Here is a 22,984-nt window from a genome sequence, read left to right on the forward strand (position 1 = left end):
TCTTCAGCGGTTCCATAATGATGGATGAGTGCCGCTGAACCTGTTTAACCTACATTATTCCCCGAAAAAAGACGATCCATCCGCGTGTCATCACCTCCTCGCTCCTCTCAGCACACATCCGTACCTGAGGGCCCGCTCTTTTTTTGTCGCAGCTCGGGAGCTTTTTGACTCTGGAGTCGTTGTCATTGGCGGCAGTTTGGGGAAGTTTGGTGGCTGGTAGCGGGCCCGTGTCAGAGCCTGGTGATTTAAGCGCCTTTAATAACCTTTCACAAACACTCAGGAGAGTGATGTAAAGCTCAGCGGCTCCCATCAGAGCCCTCACAGCCCGCGCTGGCCTCCCATTCATCATCCTGACAGCACCTGACAGCCCTGCTAACGGCGGCCCCCGCCCCCTTCTATCCTCTCCTTCCTCCGAGTCTCTCTTTCTCCCGCGTGTCTCTCCTCGTCTCCCTTTCAGTTTTGCCTCTCTCTATTTCTGTCTCTCCCGCACGACTCTCTCCGTCTTCTCAGTTGACCTTTCACGCTTTTGTTCTAAACATTTTTTTTAATTCCTTGATTCCCCTCCTCGAACTAACTTTTCTCATTTTTCCTTTCCTGCTTACTCGCTCTTTTCTTCTCACTGTCTCCATCCTCTGTCTGCATGAGGGGGAAAGAAATTGCTGCAAGAAAACAACAAACTTGTGCCAAGTTTGGGAGATTCCTGGGGTTTATGTGACCCGGGTCCAAAACCGGCACACAACAAATCAGCATGCACAGCATCTCCCCGAGCGCGGAGCAGCTTGTTACCTTGAGCAATGATTACATGGCGAGGGAAAGGGAACATTTCGGTTGACATGTAATTTGAAACGGGGCCACTGGATAACCAAAACTATATCAGTGTACAAATAAATATCAGCAGCAGGAATATGCGCTCCAGATTGATAGCCGGCGCGATGCGGGAGTCAGACGGCTCGGACACAGAAATGGAATTCCTGCCGTCAAATTATTCGCACAAGTGTGACGCATATTCTGAGACAATAAGCATCAGTATCAGACAGACAACATTATGGACACAATATTCAGATTCAGACTGTATTTATGTCAAACTCTCAAGTTTTCCAATTACCTTTCTCCTGCCTCGAAAGTGGCCAAACCAAACTTTAGTGTTGTTGTCTTCAGTAGAGACAGGACATCTTGCTATCATCTGATGGAGTGTCACTTTCCTACAAGATTCAAAACTGATCCGCTGACGACAAAATGTCTTGTTTAGTAGACACATTTTTAATCGAAAATCATTAAAAATTAGTGAAGATTTGCGATGAGACAAATGGAAATTTGCAATGTGTCGTTCCAAAGTCGTCAAATACCGACACCAAAAGCCACCTTTCAACCGCACGAAATGCTGCTGGACATCATTAGCTGAGAACCGTCCACTGTGTTACACGGGCAGACTGCACACGCTGCTACCGCATGACGCGTGTACGAGAGGCGTCAGTTGATAACGTGGCCGGATGGAACCTGTCATGGCTGTATGATGCACTGCTGGATGGCGTCAGGTTGAAACTCTACCAGTCACAATGTGATATGAGGCGCACAAAGGTCCTTACAGGGCAGGCGGGGGGGCAGCGTTCGCTTCCTCTCTGAATTTGATGTTTTTTCTGCACCTTACCGTGTGCCTCCTCTGCCTAATCCTAACCGTACGTGCCAGCGCGTGCCTTTGTTGACGTTCCTGGCGTTGGTTGCCATGTGCTTTTGTTGCCCAAACATAACCACGTGCAGCGTAATCCCACCATTCGCTTGTGTTGACATCACAGTAATGGCATCCTGCAACGTCAGCAGCAGACGAAGGAGGACACCTAGAGCGTAATATGTGGACGTGGAAGTCCTCTGATAAAGCTGCATCATGTGACAACTTGATATGAGTACGTCTTGGCTGAGAACATATCGTAAGATGAAAGAAACACGCGGGAAAGGTTAGACTTTTAACTTGTCTGTAAGTCATAATCAAAAAATACCAAGGCACGCTGCTTTGCCAAAGTTAAAAAATGTTTCAGTCTTCAATCTGCAGCTTCAGCACAGGAAGCTATTCTGCGATCATGTTCACGCTCATGTGATCATTTTATGTATATGTTCATTTTATATGGATGTTTTTGAATGAAATTGCAGGAATATGTGCTGTCATTGATTGTTTGCTGGTCTTGAACACAGTGGTGCTTTGTCGGGTCTCAGCTGAGTGTGTGTGCACACACTCTACATCGATCGCACCTGTGACAATTATCCAGCGCTGCTCTGGTTTCCTGACATCAGCCTGCGAGCTGCCACTCGTTTTTATTTGCTTGTATGATGAAGACTGTCAGTTAAAACATGCAGGCGCCAAGCTCATTTTTTGTCTTTTTAACTTTTGAAAAGCACTGTGCCTCTACTTTGTTTTGGTTTTTATTTATTGTCAAAGAAAAAGACAAATTAAAAGTAGTAAAAACAGACGAGTATGTAACTGCTGATGTGTGAGATTTGCACTTTATTATGTGGCAAACACCTTGAAACTTTTTGTCTTAATGTGAACAAAAAACTCTTGGTTTATGGTTAGAAAGATCATGTTTTGGATTAAAGTACAAACTTTCGGTGTGGCCGCAAATGCCACGATTTCTACCTTACAACACTCGGATTTGGTGAAAGTTATTTTGGGTTCCCACAGTGGTCTGCAGCCAGGCAGCCATCTCATCGATGTGTTGCACCATCCATCATACCCCCCCCCCGATGAAAAACTCAGCTCGTATGCTACTGCACCTTTAAAACATTGATGCATTTCCTATGAAACATACAAATGTAAGAAAGGTACGATTTTGTTCTTGTGACTTGGCTGAAAAACAATGAAAGGCACAAAAAAAAGGAATTTGATTTTTAAAATCTTAGCTTTGAAGCACATTTTTGTCATCTGTACAAGTGAAAAACATGAAGGAAAAGAAAAATACGCAACAGCAGAGGAAAAGGAGAAAATATGTCTCGCTCAAGCCACAATAAAAGACCCTTTCAATAAGCTTTTGTAGCGAGCGGGTCGACTGAATTCGAGTTTAGACATCCCATTACTGACATGTGATGCAGAACCAATTGCCGATTTGGCCCCTCGTGTTTTCAAGTGGGAAGCTCCGGCTGAGACGTCTGCCTGCAGCCTCGCTTCTGTGTGCAGCCATCATTTTGGCTGAACCCGCAGGTGGTACAAAGACCTGCACCGGGAAGCTTCGATCCGCTGGTAATTGTGTTCCTCCAAAATCCAATCCAATCAGCGATAAGACAGCCGTTCGCTTTCCTTCTTCTTGTTTCCGACCAAAACGAGATATAGAGGGGAGACCTGAGGACCGTTCCTCACTGTCACGCCGCTGCGCTAATCACTGATCCCCATCACGCCGTGCACGCTCTCGTCTCCCAAGGCCATAAAATGACAGTTTTCAAAGCTGACAGTAAAAATAGAGTTGTGAACGGCACCGTGCGGGTGTTTAAGTCCAATCTGCATTCAACATGTGTGCCTAATTTAAGCTCATCCTCCACACCTGCAAAAACCTAATCAACATTTTATATCGGATGTCATCCTCGGGCACAGTTTCTTCTAACTGCTCTTTTGATTCTGTCTTCTTTACAAATTTATTGTGCTCGTGCCGAGAGAGGTCACGTCAGGGCACGCTGGCGGGATTTTGGGGCGGAAAAGTTGAATCATCAAAACACGACATCACAGTTGGAGATGATTAAGTAATTTTTCACGGTTAGAGTTCAACTTAAAATTTTCAGCCCAGTCTCCAGGAGAAAATGTAAACCTCAAATACTTTACATTTGCACTTTTGATAAGCGACGTCGTATATGAGCTGACTTTGTCATTGGGAGGTGGAGGACGCTCTTCCTGCCACGCAACCGCCACAAAAAGCAGATGTTTTTATTGATAAATCTCCACATTTTCTGCTGAAAAATTACGCAAGAAGTGCAGCGTTTCCTTCTGGGACTCTACCACGAAAATAACTTCTTTTTACTGAAACATCGTGCATTTACTGCCAGGATAGTTGCACAAAAACGGTTGGGTTATTTTTCAAGGCACTGCTGTGTTTTCTACCAGAATAGTTGCGCAAAAAGTGGTTGTTTTTTACTGAGATATCACTGCATTTCCCACTGGCAAGTGGCACCAAAAATGGTTGTTTTTTCTACATATCACTGTTTCCTGCCGGATAGTGCCACAAAAAGTGGTTGTTGTCTTTTAAAGAGAGAATTGCTGTTTCCTGCAAGGATGGTGGCATGAATTTTTTCTATTTTTTACACAGCACTGCTCTGTTTCCTGGATAGTGGCATGAAAAGCATTTTTTTGAGTCATTGCTTAATTTCCTCCCAGGATAGTGGCACCAAAAGCTGTTTTGTTACCAGAAGTTGTTGTTCTGCCAGGATGGTTGCACACAAAAGCGTTTGGTTTTTACTGCGACGTCAGTGCACTTCTTGCCGGGGTTGTGCCCCCAATATTGGGGTATTTGAAGTGTTTTTTGTGCCTAAACATAAGCACACATTAACTACAACATAAAGTTTCAATGTATATATACATAACATTCACATTTTTTGACATACTTGTGTGAAATTGAAGTATAATGCACTTTTAAAATATTTTATTAATGCACATATTTCATTTATTTATTATCTCTATTTTTATCCTTTTATATTTTTACTTAATTCTTACTTTCATACTTCTTATTTCTACTGTTTTCTACTCATTAAAAAGTTCTATGCTTGGACTGCTGTTTTTAACACTGTAGTGATTTTCTTTTTCTCTGACAGAAGCTTCAGTAAACCAGAATTTTATTCACATACGAGATATTTTGAAAAAGACAATTTCCCTCTCTTGCTCATATTGTGCAGCAGTAGTTGTGATACTTTGCCTTGTGGGCTCAGAGTCCTGCTGCTTTCCTTCCTTCCCCCCACTCACTGAGTGGTTGCACCTGGGTTGGCAGGTGAATGCAATTAACTAGCTGGTAGCGGAGGAAGGCAACGAGGCTTCAGGCCCATGAGGAGCAGCCGTGAAAACAACAATCAGGATTGTTTTTAGTCTTTCCTCCTACACAGGTCTCCTCACATACAGCCGAATGCAAAAAACTTGCTGTCTTTGTAGATGTCAGAAAACATTATGGAAAATGTAGGAAAGATGCAGTTCAGGGAATATTCGATTACCACACAATTTCTGGGATGAACCAAACCAGAATGAGAACACGAGTCTCTCGGGGTGGATATTTTTTCAGATTTTTACACATACTAGTAAAGTGACGGGAGAGCAGCTGCAGCACCTGTGTGGCTCACTGACACTGTCAGCATGCCCTGGAGGAAAACTCTAAAAGCTGTTTCACAACAAGCATGGATTTTTTAAAAACTTGCACAGAAATTTAGTGTAAGAAAAATAAGAGACAAAATAACACATTCATGGTTTAGGTTTGCACTCTGATTTTAAGTGAAAACTCTTTAATAAAACATCCTTTTGTGATCGTTGATTATCAAAGAGACACTTTGATTTTGTACAGCTGGCATGGCTGCAACTGAAACTAGGCTTTCGTGCAGATTTTCAGATGGCTTTTACCTGATTGCACGGAGAAGAAAACAACGCAACAACAGAAAGGCAAACAGCCCGACTGAACACAAGCGAGACGAAACAAGAGTAAAGTTAAGATCAAATTAAATCAAGAGCACAAATATTGCAAGATGAAGGATAATGCATAACAATTGCATAATGTCAATATAACACAATACAAACAATTGGACCAAAACCAACAAAGGCAATAAAAGCAATAAAAGCACAAATAAAAGGAAATAAACTGATTAAACTTGAATATAATAAGTAAAACAAAGAGAAAGAAACAAAAATACAACATTGCATCAGAATCGTCGATACAGTGACGTCTTTCTTTTCGCCCGAGCTTGTTCTAAAAATCTGCAAATAAAAACATCCTACCTCATCTCTTTTACTTCAACTTTGTTAAATAATTGCAAACTTAAATCATGATAATACGGGCAATAAAAAGGAAAAATGAACTTCAGTTTCGATTTCATTGAGATCGCATAAATAACAAAGTCTGTCTTCCTCACTTTTCCCCAAAAGATCGCACCTTATGACTCTTACTTTAGGCTCACTTTTATAGTGAATTCAATAGTGAAAATAAACTATTTCTCATTTTTCTGGGGACTCTCTGGAGGTCCCTCAGGGGCCGCTGGTTGAAAACCTCCTTTTTATACCACTGATGCCGCTGTGTTCGTGTGTTCGTGTGTTCTCGCTTCTCGTGTGAGTCGTTCTGGGTTTATATCTGTTGGGAGACACTCCTCGCAGCTAAACTCTAAACGTTCCAGGTTTGAAGCGTCCTCGGAGCTTTCTTGAACCCTCCAGCTATTCCTCTGTGTACTTACCGCTGCAGAAATACCTACGTAGACAACTGCTCTCCCAGGCTGGAGCTGCAGCCACCAGGAGACTGGAGTTTACAGCCTCTGAGGAGGGATCTGGATGCTGATTGCCACAGTAACTAGATCCCTGAAGTACCCTTTGAGACGTACAGTGGAGATCACGAAGAATACTCGAATAGTTCAGAAACAACAGCTGAGTTTCTTTAGCTTCGGTGATGTGGCGTGTATGATAAAGAAAAGAAGCAGATGGTTGCATTTTCGTCGTTGGGTCTAATCACTGCTGAGTTGCCTAAAGGCGTGTGCCCTTGAAAGGCCAACAAGACCGGATCCGGTCCGCTGATAAGACCCTCAATAATAACATTCTTCAGCTCTAATACCTTCTTAACTGTCACGACTGCGAGCACATGTAGTCGCTCTGATCATTAGGATGAAACTGCTCCGGCTAATTGAAGCGGTGTTAACAGATAGCAGCTTTACACGCAACATTTCCCCCGAGTAACATATTCCAGACTACACTAATCTGTAAAGCAGACTGCCACAGGCTGCACAAAAGAAATAATACATCACACGACGCAGTTAATATAACAGGGAGAGTGGGTGAGCCCAGATGCCCGGAGATGCATGCCTGCCAACACCCAAGGCATACATTTGGTCCTCGAGCGTGATAAAAATCTCAATATAGATCGCTGTCATGCTCTCAAGCGGCGTCAGTCTTATTGCTTTGCAGCACAACACTGCAAACGAGATGAGTTAGACGGAGCAGCGTTCGACGGCGGGCCTCACTGCGTCCGTCAAAGCAAGAGAAGTGAGTGTGGAGGTACACAGGCGTGAAACTGAGACCGGGAACTAGTTACAGGACATTCACCAAGTCAGAACGCCGTCACCAGAACTACGTTTCAGAAAAAACCGCGGTTAATGTTTGGTTAGGTTTGCGTGCAAAACCCACTTGGTTATTGTTAGGAAACAATAATGTTTTGGCTTTAAATGCCTGGTTTAAGGGAACATTTCCTGACGGTGAAAGCAGCGATGTCTCAGAAAAAAAGCAGCTATCCTGGCAGCAAACGCATTTTCTTAATAATGAACATTCGCTTTTCACGCCACTCTTCTGGACAAGAAACACAGCGATAAAACAACCACCTCTGTGCCACCATACCCTCAAGAAACGCTGCTTTGTCTCAATCAAATACAGCCGCTCGTCATTCCACGATCCCAACTGGAAATGCAGCAATGTGTTGATAGAAAACAAGTGCAAATGTAACAATGTCTTGATAAAATCAACTGCTTTTCATGCCACTGTCCCATCAGGAGAAGCAGCGATATCTCAAGAATAAACAGCCACGTTTTGTGCCACATTCCTGTCAATAAATGCAGTGATATCACAGAAAAACAGCTGCTTTTTGTGCCACATTCCTGAAATGCAACAATGTCTTTCTGATGAGTCGCTAAAAAGCAGCCAAGCTTTGTACCTAAATTCCATTAAAAATGTGGCGTATATTTTGCAACATCACGTTTCTTTATGTTTTAGCACAAAAAGCACGTTATGGTTTGGAAGAGAGCATGTTTTGGCTTAGTCCTCCCTGGAAATACAGCAATACCGTGGAGGCATTTTCACAGGCGGATAACAGTGACGGGTCCCGAAAAAACAATGTTTTTGTTGTTGTTGCTGTTGAACACTGGTCTACATCCAGCGTCCCACCCACCTCCTGATGATACCGTCAGCTCATGTAACACAGATGTGGTCTGCAAAAATGTACAATGCCGTTTTATTCTTCTGGCAAATGTTGCATCTTTAGATGAGCGTCTGTGCTGCTCTTATTGATCGATGCTCCTTTTCTCTCTGCAGAAGGAGATTTCCTTGGAGAAGACGCCCGTCGGCGCGAACCCGCCCCTCGACTTCTCCCTGGAGTCCCTGAACAAGCTGAATCACAGCAGCTCCAGCAGCGGCAGCCTCTATCCCGACGCGAGCCTCGGCAGCCGCAGAGGTGACTGCCGCGCCGACGCCGGGAGGAGCGGCGAGGACTGCTGCAAGGTGGACGAGCCCTCCTCCTCCAGCTTCTCGAGCAGGCCCGGGGCGGATCCCGCGGGCTCCCTCAGTGACTCCCTGTACGACAGCTTCTCCTCCTGCACCAGTCAGGGCTCCAACGAGGTGTAGGGCATCGAGAAGGAAGACAGGGCTGTACAGTGTCCTCTGACAACTTGGACATGTCCGGTTTTTGTCCTTTCTGGTCAAATTTTCTTCTTCGGAGTTGATTTTCAGGTAGATAACAACCAACATAAATATTAGTGTTTGCAAGTAAAAAAATGTTCTTGTTCCTGCAAACCATGAATACATAACATTTCTATATCATCATGTAGCAGACACGTTGACGCTTAAGCTTTCAGCAATGCTGTAGTTAACATGCTGTTTCGGTTATGGCTCGCAAACATCATGTCACGGCTTAAAATACCCAGTTTGAGTGGCGCTATCCGTGCTGGAATTACAGTGATGTCTGTAAAAACTGCTTTTTAGGAACCAATCCTGCAGTGTTGGGAGGGTTACTTTTGAAATGTAAAAGGTAACAGATAACCTTTTTAAAAATGCAATAAGTAATGTAACTATTTCAATCACTTCATCAAAGTAATGTCCTAAAAAAGCACGAGTGCAGAGTGCTGCACTGGAATTAGTCGCAGCAGCTAATCAGCAGGCTGTCGGAAATATGTCAAAAAGACGGCATTCCTCCACGGCGAAAAGATGCAAAGCAGCAGAGTGAATGTTATCTTCTACGCAAAAAAGCTTATTACCAAAAATAACATTTGGATGTAAACCCTGTGTTACCACCAACATCACGTTTTGTTTTTTTCACAGTAACTGTAGCCGATTACAGTCACATTTATTTTTAAATGTATTTCTCTGTCACATGTAAGCAGTTTTTCCCAACACTGTGATCCTGGCAGGAAAAGCAGCGACGTCGCTGTAAAAAAACAACCACTTTTTGGGCCAAAACCGAGGCAAGAAACTTGAGAACAACAAACAAAAATGAAAAACCAAGAAAAAACAAATGAAAATCAAACGAACAGAATCTCCTGAAATTGCATTTTACAGAAAAATACAATGAAATATGAATAAAAACAACAAATAACCTCCGTGGGTGACGCGCCGTCCGCCACCTCATCCAGCTGTTGTTTGTTGGCGGTAAAGTCACTTTGTTTGTTTTGCGCCACTTTTGAAACGTTGAAATAACAAACATGCAAATGTATTATTCCTGGTTTGCAGAAACACAAGTTGCCAACATTTTTTCTGCTGAATGAACCACAACCAGACTTGTTTTGTTCTGGTTTTGCTCTCAAACCCTTTTGGATCTGGTTTGGATTCAAGCTTTTCCCAAATCTTGGAAAGGACTCAGACTGGTCTACCGTTGCCTTGACGACAGCCCTGCCACAACACGTGGCGCCCCGCCCTCTCTGCATACGACACGAAGCACTTAGTGGAGCTGAAGCTCGAAACCTCAACCCGAACACCAAACCAGGACTTTGAATATTTGGACTCTGGGTGCGGTGGACTGGACAGCAACACCCGACGTTGTCTCATTGCAAATGTTTTCCTCCCGACGCTGGGAACTTGTTATCATTGCACTGTAACAAATACTGTACAAAGTTTGTAAGGAGTGTAAAGATTATTCAAACGGGGCGTTCTTCTTGGGGCAACGCTGATTGGCGCAACGAAATTGTTGCTTTGATTGCATTCCTGTTTGCTATAGATTTAAACCTAAGGTGTCATTTTATGTTTTGCTGCTAAGTACGTTGCCCGTTGAAGTTGCCCGTGTGGAATCACAACCCATCTCCTCTTTTGAAGCAATACTTTTTAAAAACTAAAATCTTTCATTTCTGTTCATTTTCAATCATTTTTAAGATTGCCAGCTTGTCTTTGTGTGTTTTATTTTGAGCAATTTTGCTGGCAAAAAAAAAAAAACAACAGAAAATCATGCAAAAATGTTCTTCAGATGACAAAAAACATCACCTTCCAGCTTATTTCTAGCGTTTTATATTTCCACGTGGTACATAAAGTTGATTTTCTGGTACATATTTACCGCAAACGACCAACTTTTTTGTCTTGAACGCACCCAGTGTCATTGTTGGTAGCTCAGGGAACATACTGGACTAATGTAGATTGTAAGAATTAAAAGCCGTCAGGAAAACAAACACAAAATGTAATCTTTTTTTTTTTTTTTTGTGAGTTCCTGATGCAAAACTCCAGAATCCAAAAGTTTATCTCATGTAGCGTAGCAAACCTAAACTCTCCAAACCTCAGTTTTCCTCTCATAGTTGTATATTATGTTGTATATAAAAATAAGTTAATATCAGAACGGGCATTGCTGATTGATATATGCAAATGAGAAAAAAAAGATGTTTGCCAATCACTCAACCAAGGTTTTAAGTTTTGAAAATCTTTAAGGGTTCTTTGTTTAAATCTTTATTTTGATCGATATGACGAAAATATTTTATCACTTTATTTTAAAGACATATTAGGTGAGCCAAATTTCTCTCTGGAATTTGACCAGCTGGTGCTAATCAACAGAGCCGACTGTGTGTTTCGATTTTTCTATGAAACTGTTAATATTGTATGAAGAGAGTCTGAAGTGTGTATTTTTCTAGATGTCCAGTATTTATACCCACATTTTGTACTGTCAGACCGTAGTGTGACTGTCATGCTTCACCTCTCTCCTTAAATGTCCCTTTGTAAAGAGAAATGGTTACCAGCAGTGTTACTTTGGTAATTATTATTAATGTTATTGTTATTATTATTATTATTATTACTGTGTGCAATTTTGTCTGTTACACCAGACTTTAATGCTATATTTTATGTAACTATTTCCTAAATAAATATGAGATTTCCTATTTCAAACTGCAAAATGTGTGTATTTGTATTTGTGCGTCACCAGGTGATTCATTCATACATTCAAAGGTTTGGAGGAAACCCGAAATCTTTCACCCCCAGGGGGCATGGCGTGTAATCACCGCTTCCTACTCTCAATCTGTCAGCAGGAGCCGGAGCTGCAGAGCCGGCGACTCCCAGACTCCAGATTTATAACCATTAGTCCCTTGATGGGTTATTATGTGCGTATAAATAAACGCAATTAGTCGACGCACGCTTAGATGATTTCTCTCTCCGGCTGCCTCGCCACACGGTAATAGGCTCAATGTGTATTGATCACTTCCAAACAGAATCAAATTACTGTATAAATGTTGTGATTCGGTTTGTGTCTTTGATATTATGGGATAACGTGAGGTGGAAATAAAATGTCCTACAGGTAAAACAGTCCACAATAATACCGTTTAAATGGACACTAATGTATTCTGGACGCAGCTGCAGAAGTAAACATGTCATAAAAAGGACACTAGAGGAGGGACGAGGGACGGTTGCACTGGGGCCCATGAAGTGGGGGCCCCAAAGAGACAGCAAGCCCTCCGACAACATGCTGCAAGTGACTCAGAGTAAGAAAAACTCATGCCATATGTTGCTACATATGTCCCCGAAAAGGTAAACACATTTTCATTCTGGTTTCTTTTTTTTGCGACAGAAGCTTGATGATAAGTTTATTCAACATAAACTACTAAACTAAAAAAAATAATAAATATGTGTGGAGAAGGCAATAAGCTCTTTACCAAAGAAGCATGGCCGAAAAAAGGGGAAATTTGTAAAAAAAAAAATTAAAAATTTAGAAATTTAAAAAATTTAATTTTGGTCATTCGACCTCACAACTTAAATTCAACTAAATATCAATGACGTTGTTTGCTAGCTGGGCAAAGTGTAAAAAAAATTAATTTTAAAAATCTGAAATAAACATAAACTGTTGATAATATGTGGTATAATATGTGATACTATATCGTTTCCTGGGTTGCATTACAGTAAAGTGGTGTACTTTTCTCAAATTATCAGACAGTACTACTTGTTTTAATGCTTCTCTTTACCCACTGAATCATTATATCTACATTAGTAATGATTATCAAAAATGGACCTTTAAAAAAATATATATATTAATAGTCATTCCTACAATATTGTCACATCAAATAGGGAATTTGATTAAAAAAATAAATTATTAAATTTTATTTTTTTTTTAAAGTCTGTCTCTCAGTTCTAGCATTAATGAAGCTTTTTGGTGAGACTTAAAAATATTGAAAAAAAGTTTTTGTATTGATATATAGCCTAAAAATACTGCAATATTATTCTCAGCCAGTGAAAAAATTGTGGGTGAAAAGAGGGTGCATGTTTTGTTTCAACATTATTTGGAAAAAGGGAAATCCTCTGCAAGAAAATTTGAAGCATCAAACACAATGCATCCTGGTGAATTTAAATGCATCGATATGCACCTTTTCTGCCTCACTTGATGATGTAAATGTCTTTAATTTTGTCAAAATAAATGCACATGTTCTAAAAATGCAAATGTTCTAAAAATGTAAATATTAATTACTATTGTTATTATTTAGAAAAAAAATCTACAGTTGGGGTAGAGGCAGTGTTAATATAAATCCTCTGAACTTCTCCAACAGAAATATCATTTACGTGTCAAAAAACTACAAAATGCCAAATCTCTGTGAACTCACAGCGCGCAGAAAGCCTATCACCGCCATCTCTCTGTCATCAAGCGCCCGAGATATGAAAATGCCAACCGCGAGCTCCCGTCACGTGGTGCGCTTTATGATTTCTGCGCTCCGGGTTTGTCTCCAGTTGCTCTGCTGGAGAAGAGACGCTTCACACTTTGCGGAGCTTTTTTTTCTTCTTCTCTCCTCTCACCTCAGCAGAGCCGGGAGGTTGAGCGGATGTGGGTTTCCTCTTCCTCCGCGGCGCTTCGTCCTCCATGAATCCGCCTGAACAAGTTGGTTTTGGTCTGATGTTTCCCCTCCGAGCGGCAATTGGGAGAGAATGCGTCTTCTGTTTTTTGCGACTTTATTCGGAGTCCTTGTCGACGCAGGTAGGTGACAGTTGGAGAGACTGCGGGGACGTTTCAGTCCGTCTGGAGCGCACGAGTCCAGTTTGCATGTTAAAAACAAGCGTTGATACTGTGGTATGTGCTTAAGATATACTTCTTTTCTACGTCGACTCGTGCGCAACGGAGGATTAATGCCCAGATTTCAGAAAAAGTATCCATGCATGATATTTTAAACCATTAAATCTCGCTTTATATTGCTTCAAAATGACCTTATTTGGATGCCTTTACATTCAGAAACCATTGCTTATTTCCTCAGCCTGCGTGAAGTCTGTGCGTAAAATCGGACCTCCTTGTCTGCATTTACTGGCTGACGTTATATAATTTTTGGGAAACTTAACAAAAATTGATTTTAAAAAGGTAGAAATTAACCATAATGTTGCGTTTTTGGTGCTCGTGTTACGCGCTCAGGGCGCAGAGTTTTGCTTCGATCCCTCTGCACTTTTTTTTTTTTGGCACAGACATAAAAAAAGACAGATTTACGATTATTTCCAAAAAACACAGTTAAATCTGTGATCATTATTCACCCATGAGCTGCTCTTTCCTCTTTTCTCTTGTGGTTGCATGTGCTTTGAATGAGGGATTTTCTTTTTGCAAGCAGAAATGTTAGCAAACATTGTCAGGATGCTGCATTTTTGTGCCATTTTGCTCTTTTTTGAAGTGCAGTTTCCAGATCTTCCAAACATTGTTTTGTTGTTTTCCTGTGCCTTAAGTGTTTATGTGATTGTGTTACGAAGATATTGGTTTTGTACCTTCTGATTGCAGTTGTAAATCTCCCGTATCCTCTGTTTTTGTTGTGGAGAAAATAACTTTAAAGCAATTTTTCTTTAACTGATAAGCTGCTCTTGGATGCTGGTTTGTGCCCTCCAGCCTGACAGTTATTCCCCCCAAAAAATAACTTCCACAATCTGCTTCCAGGTGATGGATGGAGCTTTCAGGCTGCTTTAAAGTAATTAGGCTGAGGTTGTGATGTTTTATGTGGACCTTTATCTGATGCGTTTGACAGCGCTGTCGGAGCGGAGATTAATGTTTGGTGCCATTTCAATAATTATGCTGCTAATATGTCAGCTAGGGACAGATAGGCTGTGTGGGATATTTTGGAAAGAACGGGAAGGTGTGGAAGTTTTGATTGAGTGCCTTGGATGTCTTTAAGAAATGCTAATTGAATCTGGCAGGTGCGAAAACATTCAGAGGTTGAAAAAGATTGACATATTTCACCTTTAGCTATGATGCAGTGAGTTGCCAGTGAAAATATGCCGAGCACTTTGCAGAAAGGTGTTGCAAAAATGATCCAAACATGATAAACATGACCCTCTTTTTCCATTTTTCCTCCCCTGGCTTGATTTCTGCAAGCCTTTTCTGCAGAGTCAAGACAAATGATGAAGTTTCAGGCAATAAGAAAAGCCCACCCAGGCTGCTTTAAAAGCATCAGATGAAATTTGCAAAAAGCTGCAAAAAGCGGCTGTATATTATCTATACAAGACAATGTTGTAGCAGTCAGACACTCATTTTTTACTACCTTCGGGGATGGGAATTCGCACAGGCAATCTCTACCCCGGCAGAGTGCATCAACTCTCTCTTCTCGCCGCTTTGTATTGTAAATGGAGTTTTATCACCTATAAAAATCCACTGGTTTAAAGGGGAATCTAAAAGGACCACTCTGCTTTTTTTACAGCTTTTTCTCACATCGATGTGTGAATCTATAACCTCGCTGTTGACACTCATGAGACAGCCGATAAAAAGATTTGAATTGGCGAAGGATTGCTTGTGTGCTTTGTGAAGTCACAAAACCTTAACGCTACCCTTCTGCTAGCGGGCGTAATGTCACAATACCGTGCAGAGGATAGAGAAGATGACTTTGCACTCTCACTGGGTGCTATTAGTCTGGTTTGGAGGTGTAACGCCATCAAATGCACATAGCAAAATCTATAAAAGCCTTTGCAGCTTGACTCTAAGAAAACATAAAGAGAAAAAAGGATTCACAAACAGTTTGGAATGAAAATATCGTGGACGGATGTCAATATTGCATTCAAGCGAGAGAGGACAAAAATAACGTATCTGGTCATGAAGGAAAACATTCAGATCAGAGGCTATATTCAGTCCAAGTCCGGCATTCTCCACTGCAAATAAAATCTGTTTAACATACTTGTTAAAGTAGAAAATACACATTTTTTGCTTTAACTTATAATTATGACGTACATGTCAATTGTACAATGTAGTGAATGAACAATAATGACACCGTTGGTGTTTAGCATCTCAGTCACCAGACAAAAATGTACACTTCTGCAAACCTCAAGTGCCAACATTTCTCCTGCCGACTGGGTTGCGTTTTGGAAGAATCTCCCTGGGAAATTAAGGCTTGCTTTATACAACAAAGGAAGTGCGTCAACGATTGTGCAATCCAAACAGGAAGAGGACGGTGCTTTTGTTTTTCCTGTTAATGATCAGTAAAAAGTTACAAATGTAAGAATTGGAGGGGAATGTAATTCTTCCTAACCAATCACAAGAGTCCAACGTGTCCATCTGAATCTAACGTTATTTTAAGTTCTCACCAGCGTGCATTCATGTCGACATATTTGTTTATATACATGTAGTTTTTATATCCGTAGCCCCCACATCCCTATAAATGATCGGACCGTCCAGATGTTTTTAGTTCAATTTTTATGTCATTTTTTATGTCAAAGCAAACAAGTATATATTTCAAATTATCAGACTATTTTTGTAACCAAAATGTTTCTGTATCTTTGTTTGAGAACACGAGCGCTGATGCTGGAGCGTTTTTTCACTCTTATTCTCGCTGCATGCTGCAGGAGATGCCCTTCAGATCCAGTGCTACCAGTGTGAGGAGATGAAGCACAATGACTGCTCCACGCCGGAGTACATCGTCAACTGCACCGTCAACGTACAGGACATGTGCCAGAAGGAGGTGCTGGTCAAACCCGATGGTAAGAGATACTTTGCTGTAAATCTGTATGAATGCTCGGTGCTGATGTGAATCTCTTTAGATTTCTGTATATTTGTACTCGGTGTCAGAGACAGCTGTGGCTGATGGCGTTATGTTTTTGTGTTGTCTGTCCCATTTTCATGAGTGCATTATCTCAAGATCACCTGGAGGGAATTTCTTCAAATTTGGCACAAACTTCCACTTGGGCCTACCAATGAATTGATTATATTTTGGTGGCCATGTGTAAAAGGTCATGGTTACTGTGACCTTATTTGTTGGATTCTTGTGAAATCAATATCTCAAGAACAGCTTGAGGGATTGTATTCAAATTTGGCACAAACGTCCAACTGGACACAACAATGAAATGATCAAAGGTGGTCAGAAGCCAAGGTCACTGTCACCTTGCATCCGTCTCATTCTCCTGAATACGATATCTCAAGAACATCTTGAGGGAATTTTTTTTCAAATTTGGCACAAATGTCCACTTGGACTCAGGGATGTTCTGGTTACTCTCACAAAGGCAGTATTGCAAGAGGGCATTAAAATGACTTATTTTCAAATTTTGCACAAATGTCCGCTTGGACAGAAGATTGAACTGATTATAATTTTGTGGTCAAAGCTCAGGTTGATCTCACAAAACACTTTTCACAATAACTCAAGAATTCATATGATTATTTCACACAAATGTCTGATAAGATGTAGGTGAGTATGTTTTTTAATCCAAGTGGTCAAAGGTCAGTTTTACCATGACCTCATAATGTTCTGCAAAAACACTTTTCTGACCATTATTTAACATCATAACTGAGGAACTGAGGAGACATTTGGTCAGATCCTGAATTGTTGACACTTTATTGATCTTCGGTGCTGCCGGGGAGAAGATGAGTCCACGTTTTCACAGACATGAATGTAAACTGTAAGTGCAACGTGATTGGTGCACAGAGACATACAACCACCAGGCGATTATTACAGTCTCTTATTAAAATACAAACTTAGAGGCATTATGCATTCATGGCTGAGTTAGACTCCCTTTTCCTTAATGGCATCCGGGACAGAGTCGACTGAGATTGATGGATGTAAATGCAGAGGTCGGGTCAGTCAAACGTATCCAAGTAGAAAGTAAAAGTTGCTATTTATCCGCAGAACAAAGGTGACCGTCTCGAAACCGGAGACAGAGCTGAGCGCAGTACTCAGAAGCTGCGCGACCTCTCAAGTTTTATTTCTTTGCCATTCAGATGAGGGTAGGCAGCATTATTAAGCTGCTAAGCACTTGCAATTTTGTTGATGTACAATAGAGCAGGCAATTAAGATAAATTCTGATGTCTCAGCCGGGATGAGATGAGACGCAGTCGTAAACAAGGTTGTCTGGAAATCAGCAGGTTGGAAAAATCTCACTTATGAAAAGATTTTTTTGCTATAATGTGACATTTATTTCAAGCCGTGCAAGTGCAAATAGCAAATTAAATCAGCTGTGATGTCTGCACCTGTTGGCTTTTTAAAATTCTCACTGAGAACTATCCTTTTCCGTCCTTGCAAACACCTTCAAATCCTCGTGTGTGACTTAGTGACCCAGCAGGAGAGGCAGAGCAGGTCACAACAAATCTCCTGTGGTTTTCAGTGGAATAGACATTGTTATCTGTTATTTTGTTCCTTTGCTCGTCTTCAAAGATGGAGACAGAAGCACTGACTGATGTGTGGAGGAACAAGCTGTGTCTCGCAGACAAAGCAATGTGACACATCAGTTTTTTTTCCCCGTGACGCATTATAAACCTACACAAACACATGCTGGGCCCTCCATTGTTTTTATTTTCACTTTCATATGATGCATCTCAGTGTTGTTGTGTCTCTCCAAACACCCTCTCTCTCTGGACCGCTTTATTCGGCTCATTCGTCAAAGAGGAGAGACTTTCCTTCAGCTGCCTCCGACACAACATTAGATTAGTTTTGCTCTGTGTTACAGAAAATAAAATGATTCAGCCTGCAGGGCGCCGCCTGAATCGTTTTGGGAATTTGGAGGGTGGTGTCCTTTTTTTAGCCTCTCCCTAACCAGAGACAAGAGCAAAAGTGTAAAAAATCTCAGATTTTTGCAAAAATATACCCAAAGTTTCCTGCTCCAAGTGATCATTTTAACGCAAACCATTATCTTTCCGTTATCCTAACCAAATGTTTTTGTGCCTAAACTTAACCAGACCATAAATAAACCCGTGACAAACCATAAAAGAGCAAGACAAGGATATTTTGAAGCAGCTTTGCAAATCGAGGGTAACTATCTATCATGAGCATGAAGCCAAACAAAAGTTGACGTCCAGGGTATAAAAATACCCAGATGTTGTGGATCATTGGGCACATAGAGCAGGCGACTGCAGACGTTAGTGAGACGAGCGGCTAACTTCTGATTTCGCTCTTCACTAACATTAATGGGGATAAAACGTGTGTTGCTCCTCTAGACATTTAAAATGTTTTCAACCGAAAAATCTAAATGTACAGAAGCCCTGAGGGGCAAGTGAGATTTTTTTTTTCTGGTGATCCATTTTCTATGTTAATTTTTTTTTTTTTTTTTTTTTTTACGTGTGAAATAGAGTGAAATTTTGCGTGAAAAAACTTGGTTCCAAACTTGATTTTTTTTTTTTTTTGAGAGTTTTTTTTTTTAAAGTCCCCTGGTGGAGAAATGAAGGAAAAAAAATCTTGCAAAAACAACTTTTCTCACAAACAATTTTTTTTTTCACATTATTTCACACATTATTTTTTGTTCTTTTTAATTAGAAAATGGGCTACAAGAAATTCTCACTTGCCCTTCAGTGGCAAATTATTTTACAGAAAGTTGTGATGCTCCAAAAAATGTATCAATGTATCATCAGTATTTTAGGGCCCAATGGCTTCACATGAAGTACCCGGATGTTGTAATTTCACTTTTTGGAGGCTAAGAATTTTTGCTGGAAAACTTCCTTGGAGCCCAATTTATGGAATCTGGTCCTGGAAACAGAAAGGTGAATCCCTCCTTTTTCTGTGACCCCTTATTTCAGAAAAAAGCACACAGTAGCTACCAGAAATTCTCACTTGCCCTTCAGGGGCAAATTATTTTACAGAAAGTTGTGATGCTCCAAAAAATGTATCAATGTATCATCAGTATTTTAGGGCCCAATGGCTTCACATGAAGTACCCGGATGTTGTAATTTCACTTTTTGGAGGCTAAGAATTTTTGCTGGAAAACTTCCTTGGAGCCCAATTTATGGAATCTGGTCCTGGAAACAGAAAGGTGAATTTTTGCAAGTTGACGTCACAAAATGAACTAAATACAACAACAAAATTATAAGTCAACCTTACAAATAGATATAAAGTAAACACACTTGTTGAAAAGCTGTTTATATATGTATATATATATATATACCCTCACCATTATTATTATTTTATATGTTCAACATGAAGTATATTTAATTCAAAAATAAGAAGAATAGTTATGCTTAATGACCTTTTTCAAGGAAATCATATTCCCAGATTTTTAAAAAAAATTTTAATGTAAAATGAACTTCCTCACAGTCTCTTTTTCAGAACCACAGTCCTGCATGTTTTATATCTCTCTCTGCTGCAACACAGCTGATTCAAATGATCAGCTCCTCATCAAGCAGCTTCAGGAGCTCCTAACGAGGACGTTTGAGTCAGCTGTGCTGCAGCAGCGAGAGATTTAAAACATGCAGGACTAGTGGTGCTCGAGGAGAGGTTTGGGAAAGCTGTTTCAGCATGAGAAAGTTTCAGTGAGGCACATTCAACATTTACATTTAGACATTTACCTCAAATTCTTAAGTGAGATGTGAAAGCATATTGTTTGGCCGGGTGACTGCTTTACATGTGTTGCAGAAGATATCACACTTCATGGACACATCATCCTGTAACTTTAAGTTTGCAGGTTCAGCAGCTGCAACAGTAGCTCTCAGTCACTGAACCTGCAACACTGCAGATGTTAATTTTATGCTTTGTCTTGTCAAACGTGCGCTGATGCTTTCTGAAACGTGTACGCCAAACACGAAGACTCTCACAGAGAAAATGCTCAGTTGTGTATGTTTCTCCTCCTTTACCAATTAAAAAAAACCTTCCCAGATAATGGAACTCTGTCTGGAGATTAAATGTATCTGAATTTGATCCAATTATTTTTCTTGTCCTGTACTCTGAAATCTAATTTGCTGAAAACACAAAATAAACAACACAAGAGGAATGATAAAATACTGGCTATAACATGCCATAGAATCACATAACAAATAACACCAATATATAGCAAATGGAGAAACGTCACATGATAAGGGAGCCAGTGGCTCCGGAGTGCAATAAAAAGTTACAGCACTACAGAATATGAGTTTTCCTCTTCATAGGAGCATACAAATTGTTGCAACATATACCACGCTGACAAACATCAGTTAATAAGAGCGGACAGGAAGCCAATAGCTCCGCAGCCCTGTAGTGCAATAAAATTCTGCAGCATTGCACGGCTCTTATACATCTTCAATCCAATCTAATTACAGCACGGGGAGATGAATCAGTGATGGTATATTTTGCAACATGAATGAATGGCCAATTTATCGTCTGGACACTCGATGTCTCTGGTTGTTTTTGTGCAGGAATACATTATCGGAAGTCCTGCGCCTCCTCCGGGGCTTGCCTCATCGCCTCCTCCGGCTACCAGCAGTTCTGCACCGGCAGGCTGAACTCAGTGTGCATCTCCTGCTGCAACACCCCGCTGTGCAACGGGCCCAGGAGGAAGCGCCCAGTCCCGTCTGTGGCGGCGGCGACGTCCAGCAACCAGCTGCTTCTCTTCCTTGTGACTTTCCTGCTGCTGCTGCTGCTGACGCTCCCACCTGTGACGTAGACTGAGGATCCCGTCACGTCTCCACTGTACAGTTTATTTTCTTTGCTCCAAAATCCAAGAAAGCTCACTCTGTTGCTATTATTCTTTCATTAAGTTTCACACCTCCCCGTTAGAATTAAATTAAGGCTTGTAAACAAAAAATAAGGAGGCAGAATCTTGGCATGTCGTCCCTGCAAGGTTAGAGATTTTGGCAGCGGGAGGGGGAGTCAAATCTAATCAGGTTGTCCTTGCAACTTCAGCTAAACAGGATTGACTTGTTTGCACTTTTTGCTGTAATCTATGGTGACCTATACAGAACGAAATAGCTGCGTATAAATGCAAGTTCAGACCACAACTATAGGAAAAGTTTGACATTTGGGAAACACACTCAGTGCTGTTTAACAGCCTAGATTTTTCTGTTTTTTTTAAAAAGTAAAACTGAATGTCTCACCTTGAGGAAATCTTTTACATTTTGGTACAAATGTTCACTTTGACTCAAGGATGAAGTGAGACAGAATTTGTTGGTCAAAGGTCAAAGTCACTCAAACCTCGCATCAGTTTAATTTTTGTAAACTTCCTTCTTATTCTTGTAAACTCAAGACCAGCTTGAGATTTTTTATTTTTATTTTCTATTTTATACAAACATCCACTTTGACTTAAACATGAACTGATTGGATTTTGGTGGCCAAAGATCAAGGTCACCCATCTCACTCTCGTAAATGTGATACCTCGTGAACATATTTTGAATTTTCTCCAAATTTGGCACAAACGTCCACTTTAAGTCAAGGATGAACTAATTAGAATTTAGTGGCCAAAGATCAAGGTCATTGTGACCTTGTATCCATCTTATTCTTGTGAGCGCCATATCTCAAGAACACCTTGAGGGAATGTCTTCAAATTTGGTACAAACATCCACTACAACTCAATAATGAACTGCTAATAATTTGGTGGTTTAGGGTCAAAGGTCAAGGTCACTGTGACCTTCCGTACAATGTCCACTTACAACCCCGAGGCTGTTATTCTAGTTTTAGGTTTTCTTTTGTATGGATTTACTAAATAAGATATAGTAAATTGTTTCTTGAGCCAGGAGGTGAATTTTTATACTTTTTTATGCTTTGTTACTATCAAACTGCTCTTTTAAGGAAAATCTACAACATGCAATAATAACTGATGCACATTTTCATTGTCACAGGTTCACTCTGGAGCCTGGACCTGCGATCACTGCTGTGATAGACTGAAGGAGCAGTTTTGGACACCACACTGGCTTTGTTTCCTCTCAGCGTTGGCATAAACTGTTAATCTGATCGATGTAACACCGTAACCACTGAGTATGACACTGGAAAAACTGGAGAAGTGGAAGCATATCGAGCTTTCTGAATCATTTATTGCTCTTGTTGCCAGTGGAGGATCGCAGTCGAGGCATCTCTCAATTTCGTTGCTTTTTGTGAAGTGTGGAGCGTTTCGTGAGGAAAGTTGTTTTCTGGTTATTACACGCTGTAAAAGATAGAAGTTATTGTTAAAAAATATATATATTTATGCTTTTATTTTGTTGGCTTTTGTTGATTTTTGAAACAGCACTGTTTGGTTTCTTTCTTGTTGACGCTGTTGTTGCACAGATTTTGAATTAGTAATGACAGAACTGACATGAACCCTAAATATACTTATCGTCTTCATAGTTATGATGAAGAAGGCACTATGATTCAGGCAAATATGAATTTGAAGGATTCTGAGGTCTTTTCACATATGCATATTTCCACTGCCGTACAATATTGATCAACATTTCTGGAATGTAGAAGATGCTAAAATCTTTCGGAGAGACTATTTGTGTTATTGCTTATCCGTCCTCAGTCA

At 40.7% G+C, this 22,984-nt stretch overlaps 2 protein-coding genes across 2 annotated transcripts in view; both read left to right on the plus strand.

Annotated features, from left to right (window-relative positions):
- Positions 1–9,263, plus strand: part of LOC121962709 (nck-associated protein 5-like) — a 106,040-nt gene extending 96,777 nt beyond the window's left edge. The window contains exon 18 of the mRNA XM_042512963.1: positions 8,234–9,263. Within this exon, the coding sequence (XP_042368897.1) occupies positions 8,234–8,542 (309 nt within the window). The 3' untranslated portion in view covers positions 8,543–9,263. The remainder of the gene's footprint in view (positions 1–8,233) is intronic.
- A 3,826-nt stretch (positions 9,264–13,089) lies between these two features.
- Positions 13,090–22,677, plus strand: LOC121962938 (ly6/PLAUR domain-containing protein 1-like). Its single transcript, XM_042513274.1, has 4 exons — positions 13,090–13,340; positions 16,166–16,300; positions 20,907–21,180; positions 22,326–22,677. The coding sequence occupies exons 1-3, from the start codon at positions 13,292–13,294 to the stop codon at positions 21,152–21,154; spliced, it is 432 nt and encodes a 143-aa protein (XP_042369208.1). The 5' UTR covers positions 13,090–13,291; the 3' UTR covers positions 21,155–21,180; positions 22,326–22,677.
- Positions 22,678–22,984: the final 307 nt, after the last annotated feature.

This window comes from Plectropomus leopardus, chromosome 24 (genome assembly GCF_008729295.1).
Source record: "Plectropomus leopardus isolate mb chromosome 24, YSFRI_Pleo_2.0, whole genome shotgun sequence".
Classification (NCBI taxonomy): domain Eukaryota; kingdom Metazoa; phylum Chordata; class Actinopteri; order Perciformes; family Serranidae; genus Plectropomus; species Plectropomus leopardus.

Bases quoted from the DNA above. Each gene is read 5' to 3' on its own strand.
- LOC121962938 (XM_042513274.1), top strand. From the start codon at position 13,292: ATGCGTCTTCTGTTTTTTGCGACTTTATTCGGAGTCCTTGTCGACGCA. The intron at 13,341-16,165 runs GTAGGTGACAGT...TGCATGCTGCAG, and splicing joins CGGAGTCCTTGTCGACGCAG to GAGATGCCCTTCAGATCCAG. The intron at 16,301-20,906 runs GTAAGAGATACT...GTTTTTGTGCAG, and splicing joins GGTGCTGGTCAAACCCGATG to GAATACATTATCGGAAGTCC.